Genomic DNA, 8,870 nt, shown 5'->3' with positions numbered 1-8,870 from the left:
AAAGGCCAACACCTATTTTTCATACCCCTAAATGATAAGAGTAAGGCAGAACAGCGTTTGCCGGGTGCAGCTAGTAAAGATATATTTATTTGTCATATGTAGCAGAATAGAAATGTGCTCACTCATAAATTGCTAATTGTGTAAATGAGGCTATATCTGACTATGCATTATGGCGTAATTTCAATCATAAACAATAAATGAAAATTTTAATTACTATGATTAAAATATAGGTATACTTAAATAATAATAATTCAAAGTTTCGAAATTATTTGGATTATATTTATTGAAGCCTTTTTAGTTTTCATGCTCTTTTAGTACACAAAGTATTTGTAAATATTCTTTAATTATATTTGATTGCCACCAACATACTGAATGTCATGAAATACCAATGAAATGTACCCTGATTTGGTTTTTACTTAACTAGCCTACTGTTATGAGGCACAATGAGTGACAGCACTAGATAGTTTCTTAAGAAAAAAGCCTTTAAATATTGTTAAAAAGGACGCCAATAATTTGGAATCCTATAACAGGACCAGAAATTGAATTGGGAGCATGAAGAATCGCCTGAAAGGAAGTCCACTCCGCCGATGCCCACGATTCCGCCGCCACCACCGCCACAGATAGACGATGACTTACCGGTGGTGTGGCCTGATGATCTACAGGACTTCGAAGAAAACGATGAAGAAAGTGATGATGCTGAACCACATGCGGTTGCGCTCTTTGACTATTTCACAGATCACCAAGAAGACTTATATTTTTCGGTGAGTTGTGTTTTCTTTTGGTGAAATTGTTTATATGAAAAAGAATTAACGGGAGTTTGAAATAGGGTCACCGATCCCAAACACAAAAGTAGGGGTGAGTTATCGAGTTATATAACCACAAAAAAAAAATCCAACTGAGATCTTGTTTTTGGGAATGTCCATTATAAACATAATGTGAAGATATTAAGCCTGTGTCACATGTATACAGTATAAACCAAATAATTTTTAACAAAACTTAAACCATCTTCAAATCTCAAAACTAGGTCAAATTTAAATAGGCCCATTACATGGGAGGCACCAACTTTCAAATAATAAAAATGACTTCATCCAGTCATAAGTTATGGAGTAACAAAGACAAACAAATACAGTAGATTTTAACCCCCTCCTGATGTCAATTTTTAAGTTTCAAATCGATAATATAAATTTAGATATGTACAATGATGTTATTGATATTTATAAACCTATTTTAATATATGGATATGGATGTACATAAGAATAATAAAAGTACACTTAATTAAATTTAATGGAGTATGAACCTGATAAAGTTAATGTAGTCTGACTCGTTAAGCATGTAATAAGTAATAAAGTGTCTGGTCATTGCAGTTAGGTTTCATTGCACTGTCGGGAGGCGTATGACCATATTATTGTAAATGTGTTGTGTATTGTATTATCGCTCATGTTTAGTAATGCATTACGTAACTTGATTATTGCATAAATAATTATAAATTATATTTTTCTTTGCCAGCTTGCCTCTTATTTTATTGTTTAACTCTCTTATTTTTCCGTCATAATGGCTCGATGCCAAATCTATATACAGGAATGTCAAATTTAGTAATTATCGCTTCAAGCGGGCCATTCCAAGTTCATGGCTATTGTATTGTATTACTTCTATGGTAAATATTTGTTTGGGCGAAAGATTTAATTCTTTAGTTATATGTATGTCAGCTTCATCGTCCTAAATTTAAATAACAATATAGGTATTTTTCCCAAAGGAAGACCAATAACCAAACACTGTTTAAAATATACCATTTTCAAATCAAGTGTTCGTAATAAAATTCATTTCGAGTGATTTATTTTACTTATCAAAGCTTAATTCTTAATCATTTATATACTGTGTTATATAATCCCAATATTGGATTGGAATTATAAAACTAAAAAAAGTAAATTTTGGATTGTGGCGTGTAGACTTATATTTTTCTTATTGGGAACTCCCTCCTTCCGTGATATCTGATGACCGTGAGTGTTAACGTTTGCCTCTTACACAAAGAATACATCAAACACCATTAATTAAATTTCCTATCTATTATTGGAACTCAATACGTACAAGATTTCACGGACATATTTATTAACCACGTTTAAGGTGTAAATTGATTAAACGCATTCAATTCAGGAAATATAGGCATGACTATAGTGGTGTCAATTTTGTTTACCAGGTTCAAGGTATTGTGCCAATTTCGTGGAATTGTTCATTGGTCGCTTGTGACTGTCATATGGAATCCTATATATAAGGAAATATAATTTATGTCGAAGGATACACTTTGTTTCACTAAGAATAGTGTGGGTTCATTGCAGTAGATTATAGGTTACTTTAAAACTAAACTTTACTATCATTGCGTGTGTAGCTCCTATATACTACATGTCACAATGTTTTACGCGGTAATTTATTACAATTTAGCTTGCGTGTTCTATTTCGTTGATTGTTGAGCAGTTTTGTATTTAATATTTTATTTTACTTTTATACTATTGTTCAAGCAAGCATAAGTCGAACTTGTTATAGGTAATATATGACGTAAATGCTGACAGGAAATGTATAGGTGCACATCTGGCACTTATTGACGTAGCTAAACGTATTCGCGTTTGCATTTCTGTTTATTTTGTTATTATCGCGCATATAAACTATATTGCGAGGCAAACTAGTAACTACATATTCGCAGTATTTGCGTTGGAATTTTTATTGATAATAATTTGCTCCATTCATATCAACAACAGGAATTGAATATCAGTATAACGTGCAGCTGATAAATATAAATTAAACTTTGCTATTTGAAATGTTGTTTAATTAGCTACTTCATGTACTTACAATCAGTGTTAAAAATATCAATTAAGTTTTTCTAACGACAACTTTTTGACAATACCTATTGTATCAATGATCTATCGTATTTTCGTGTGTTTTATATGTTTAGAAATTGTCTTTAACTTGACTGACTTAAAGTTCCCCGTGCGCATGGTCACTGTAGAGTATTCGAAAGTTGCGGTAAAATAATATAATGAATGGATCGCGTTTAAAATCTGTTAAAAAGTCTAATTTCTAAATGTTAATGTTTCCCGTTAAAACATGTTTCTTTGTCTTAGATTTCGACTGAAGTTCAACTTTCACTTTGCTTGATCATAATTTAATCGCAACTATATTTATATATGTACAGAAAATACAAAATAATACAGTATAATTTTTGAAAAAAAAAAATCGATGCAATTTCTATCCTAAGATGAAGGATTATTTAGGATCCGGTACTATGTATCTACCTACTTCGTGTCATAAAGAGTAAAACGTTATTCGCAAAGAAACAGTTACGTAAAGCCAGTGTTATTCTATGAGCTATAATTTTATTTTCCTCTGGTTGGTTCGTTTAATTACATCTAAACTGTATTAAACGAGGGCACGCAATTACACAATTACCTTGGCTCTTTACTCGTAAAGTTGCAAATTGGACATGATTTCCAAAGTTTGAAAAGCATTTTTAGCATATGATTAATCTCCATATGTCATTCCAAAGATTCTCACTGAAAAGACGAAATCGTATTGGAAAAATGTTTTAGTTTTTCACAAGTAATTACTTACGTTACTCGTTAACGTGATTTATCTTAATTGTGCATTGTGGCGAGTGTAGTTATTGTCAGACTACGTTTCAGGACAAGGCTGAAATAATTAAGAGAATAATTTTATTCTGTATAGAGTTATTCGTTGAAAATCAGTCGTACCAACTGAGAACAATGGCCAACTACTTCTAGACAGTGTAATTTGTATCATAGTAAAACACGAAATCTCCTGTAGCAGCAAATAGAGAGCACATACTACGTTGTTAAACTGGTTTCTATATAATCCTACCCTTTTTTTATAGTGGGGAATTCTTGCATAGATACCCACGGCCCCCGGCGATGGAGCCGTGGGTTATGTCGGATTCTTACCGACCAAAACCCCACTGTGTTCCGTCGAGCCACTTGAGTGAAGGGGCCACGGGAGCTGGTTAAAATACGTCCGCGACAGATAATCCTACCCTAGTAATGAGCTATCTGTTAATTTTTTATAGCTATGACTATCTCGAATCTCGAAATATACTAACTAGGAACTATATTATATGCTTTTGTTTCCAACGCATTCAATAAATGTACATTTTAGTCCTTGAGCTATTTAAGTTTTACAGGAAGGTAATTGTTTGTCTTGCTTATATAAAATTGTATATATAAATTTTATTATGGTGTAGATATATATGTGAAGAGTTAAAATTTGCAAAACTATACCATGATATACGTAAATAACATGTACCAGTTATATTAATTTTCTTAGAATTCCGTTTGAATGTAGGTATTCTTGTATCACTTAAAATTATGAATGTTATTTAAGGAAACTGCAAAATTTTAGAATATACCTATCAGTATTGTAGTTTTTGTTCACTCACAATTAAAATTATAAAACACCATTTATTCATACACTAGTTATGGTAAGAAAAAAAACAAACGTGTAAGCGATATATAATAGAAACAGAGAATTAATAAATTGTATTAAACGCGTGTCGCAGAACAAATGGGCTAAGGGCATACAAAATCGTATTAACACGATAATCCAATTCTATATCAATGTTAATCATTTTACCTTTTTTAAAAACGACTTCAAAAATGAGGTTTTTAATTGGACTGCTTTCTTGTGTTTGTTATACTAATAATTTTTTTTCTGTGGTGAACTGATAAATCGTTATTTATTTGAGAGCTGGTGCCTACCGTTTGCTTTTAATTCAATTTGAAGGCGTTTAGTCTTTGTCAAAAATATTTATGATTATATATTTAGGGTGCATTAAACAATTTTTCTGTTACGTTACGTTGATTTGTTATTTTCACCCGAAATTCATTCAACAAGAAATGTAACGGATTGAGACCAAATTAATGTTTGATATCTTTCTCTGAAACACAAAGAAACGAACAAACAAATTTTGCACATTTTGAAATTATTTGTACATGTTAAATAACAATCCATGATGGTTGCACTGCGTTTATTTAAAGATTAATGACGTACGACCAAAGTCATAAAGGTGAATATGTACGTTTTTCCTTAACGCTTTATGTGAACCGAGCGAAGCCGGGGCGGACAGCTAGTACTTTATACTACTTTCTCAGCATTCTACTCCTAAAACGGATAATTTTACAGAAAATAGCTCGTGACATTTTTTGTTACATTATATCTCGACCTTTTTTGTAACCTCCGAGCAGATTGCGAGATTTTTGCGGAAAACTGATTTTCGTGAACCTTTAACCTATATAACTGTGTTAGCTGCAATGCTACAAATGTCGATTTTCTACTTCTTCATTACAACTGTCTCGCCAGAATAAAAGTTTATACAAAAATAAAATATACAACTTAAAATGCATGGCAAATAATAATATAACTGAACGTTGTAAATTTGATATACCTGCTGACCTATTAACAATGCTAAAAATATATCATAAAAAGCAAATGTTTTATTGCATAATAATAGATAAAGGTAAAGCTCAGAGATAAGCGGCGACGCTATTAACTGTATTCTTTAGATAAATAATGTAAACAGACAATTTATACGATACTTTATCAATGTTATTTAAGAGCAATTGTTTATTTTTAAAAATATCCGTTTTCTCGTCATTGTGTCGCATGTATATATAGAAGCTATATTGAGAATGTAGGATTAGGTTTGCCAATAATATGTCATACCTTGGTGACATGTTTTTTTTTTCAAACTAAAAACATACAATTTTAAATATTAGAGTTTTTAAGATACTTTATTAAAAATCATTCGCCGCATTCTGTATGTTTGCTTTACTACAACTATCTACCTACTTATGTTCATTTTATATTTTCAGGCTGGCACGAAAGTATTTCTGATTCGGCGTGAGAATGACGAATGGATGTACGGCAAACTCCGCACGGGGGCGGAAGGTCTCTTTCCTGCAAACTACGTTGAGGTAAAGGTGCCTTTACCGAATGATAGTAAAACTAAAATTGGGACGGCACTCGCGCTATACGAGTTCGTGCCTGTCCAAGAAGGAGATCTGCCTTTTAACATAGGTGACAAGATCAACGTACTGTCCAAAATAAACGATGAGTGGTATTTCGGCGAGTGCAATGGCCACAAAGGACAATTCCCAATTAACTACGTGCAAATCAGTTAGTACTTGGTATTCAGGGTAATTTGTGATGCGACATCGATGCTTGTGACTCGTTTAGTCAATTTTTATTTAGGTGTAAAAGACGGTAATGTATTAAAAATATGGTCCATTTTGATATATTGTTATGGGAATCGTTTGTAAAGTGAAGACTGATGTCTATATCTCGATTTAATGTTATAAGTATTGTCGGTGTAAATCAAATGCTTAATAGATCTTGTAATTAATTTCAATCAAGATAAAATTTTATACCATTGATTGTCGAAGTGGATTAAAGTAATTGACTTTATCAATAATGTGCAATATATTAATTAATTATTTATAAATGATCTGCATGTTTCAAACTTACTAATTTAAATAACTTCTTGCGATATTCGTAGTACTTGTTGCCATAGTAACTTTAGTGTTTTGTCTTACGATTAAATTAATTGCACAAAACGAGAATCAATATAAATAATTCTACGACAGACGGTGACTTAATGTATATATGTCTGGGCATCTGGGTTGTGTGAGTATATCGAAATATTGTAAGATAATAACTGTTCAGTATCCATATACTTTGAAAATTAAGTGTGGTTTACTCAGTTCATTGTACTGTACAATTAAAATTGCTCTACACAAAACAGTATTCAAGAAAAACTGCATAGCGGTTGTGCTGACATCAGGTATAAGAATAGAAGTCAATTTAATGTAATTGAGATTAATTATTATTGAACATCCGATTTTTTTTAAAAGGTAAAATTCAATCGTAATATGTATTTTATAATTTTGTATTTGATTAATGTTTAGCTAGTCTCTTTGTAGATAAATAAGATTAAATCGCATGTACTTGTCACATTTCGAACTATATCTTTCCAAAAACTATCCTTCCCCTATCTTATTGTTAACTTTTTTTGTGACAAAACATGTGCGCGATTGTTTTGCAATATTACGCATAATATTAATTATTTTTGTACGTCTTTTGTGTCATTTCTTTTGTTTAAGTTGTATTATGTGGGGGACCATAACATTAAGTGCCTTATGTATTTTGTCAATGTGTATTACGTGTATATAAATATTAATTTATAATAAAATATTGTCAATTTTGTACAAGTTTTTTTTTCCTAAATAATTAAAAAATAAAAAATAATATCTATTCCGTACTGAGATTTCCTTCGTCCATGTCCATCTTTCTAATACCTTAAAAGTCATCAAATTATTAGACATGAATATATCTTCTTTATTTTTCAGCTTGAGATTTTCTATGATGAAAATATTCTTGTGCATTTTATAAAAAGATCTATGATGTAAAATATGTAAATTAAAGACTTTGAAGCTACTATTCTTTTGTATCTTTAATTTTATACTATTGAGAGATAAGTCCTGGAAAATTAAATAAATGTATAATTATTTATATCAACTCAATCAAAACAGGCCTGTCACATTGTGAGATTTTATTATTTGAACAAAAATAATCTATAGGTACTTAAAATATTTACATTCACTTAATTACGACTTAACATCAACATACCCTGTCCGCTTTTCAACCGTTGCTCATTTCAAAATAAAAAGGTACGGCAAGAAATCTTAGAATTTTCACCAATACATACATATTTTTAAAATTTAAAGCCAATTTTCAAATATACAAATAGATACGCTTTTGTCGAAGTCACAACACGTTGAAAAGGGATGAAAGGGTAAAAACCTTTCGTATATAGAGTATCTACTATAAACAATTACTTGTCTAATAACACAGTCCCGTTAATTTTCTTAACATTATTATGGTGATCGCTTACCAAATTAAAAACTTTGCTATGTGTTCTACATTACGTGTTTACTGCGTCTGCGCTGACACTCAGGTACATAAAAATATAATCGTTTTCGATATTGTTCGTGAAATTCGGATTATCGGAGGCATTGTTAAATGTATAGTTACATTAAAGTACCATCAAACGAAGCGAAGCAGTTCCGTGCTCACATCTAATTAAGTAAACTTCATTACGTGTATATTGGGGCAGCTTTGATAGCATTCACATAAACTATCAGATAGAAATATCTGAAGTAATGTTAAAGAAATATGATAGAATATACAAGTGTAAATTTAAATGGAAGGTAAAAAAAGAAGATAGCCTCATCCGCCTCAGTTTACAGGATCAACATTGCAAACTAATGTTTCTTCGAAACCTTACATACATTACACATTAAGATAACATCGCTTTTAAAAAAATCGAAGCTTTAAATTTAATAATGTGACATCTATACACAAAAAGCACATTATAACAACACTTTAGGTAGATACATAGTAATTATTTACAATATATAACATAACATTTTAGTGAAATTTGTTGCATCAGAGTTGATTTGTGTTGAGTTTGAGATATTATGTTATGTTATCGATATTTACAAGTAAGAACTTTGCCGCTTTTTAGTCTGGCCTGTATATGGGTATTTTCGGTATAAATTCTATCAGAAGCACATATTCCATCATGGAGGAAGAGTCACAGTGCTGCTTCGTAAGACGCCAACGAAGTCCTAATTTATTATAAAGTCTGCTATTTTCCCATTCCAATAATTTGTTGAGTGAGTGTTGCGTCTGGAAAAAATAAAGTACATTATTTGACATTAGTATTCAATATTTATAATGAATTAATAATTGTTCTATTGTGTTGTTGTAAAGAAAACCAAATGGAAAAACGTTTTTTTATAGGTAATCAGCTA

The 8,870-nt window shown here is 31.0% G+C and overlaps 2 protein-coding genes across 3 annotated transcripts in view; one reads left to right on the top strand and one right to left on the bottom strand.

Annotated features, from left to right (window-relative positions):
• Window positions 1-7,262, top strand: part of LOC119828934 (protein app1) — a 10,448-nt gene extending 3,186 nt beyond the window's left edge. For both annotated transcript variants that reach the window (XM_038351255.1, XM_038351256.1), the window contains exons 3-4: window positions 531-761; window positions 5,871-7,262. In XM_038351255.1, the coding sequence (XP_038207183.1) occupies window positions 531-761; window positions 5,871-6,179 (540 nt within the window). In that variant the 3' untranslated portion in view covers window positions 6,180-7,262. The remainder of the gene's footprint in view (window positions 1-530; window positions 762-5,870) is intronic.
• Window positions 7,263-8,492: 1,230 nt separating this feature from the next.
• LOC119829034 (cysteine-rich hydrophobic domain-containing protein 2) overlaps window positions 8,493-8,870 on the bottom strand; it is a 4,090-nt gene continuing 3,712 nt past the window's right edge. The window contains exon 3 of the mRNA XM_038351396.1: window positions 8,493-8,745. Within this exon, the coding sequence (XP_038207324.1) occupies window positions 8,578-8,745 (168 nt within the window). The 3' untranslated portion in view covers window positions 8,493-8,577. The remainder of the gene's footprint in view (window positions 8,746-8,870) is intronic.

The sequence above is a fragment of the Zerene cesonia genome, chromosome 9 (assembly GCF_012273895.1).
Source record: "Zerene cesonia ecotype Mississippi chromosome 9, Zerene_cesonia_1.1, whole genome shotgun sequence".
NCBI classification, from domain to species: domain Eukaryota; kingdom Metazoa; phylum Arthropoda; class Insecta; order Lepidoptera; family Pieridae; genus Zerene; species Zerene cesonia.
This window is presented reverse-complemented; position numbering and strand designations above follow the sequence as displayed.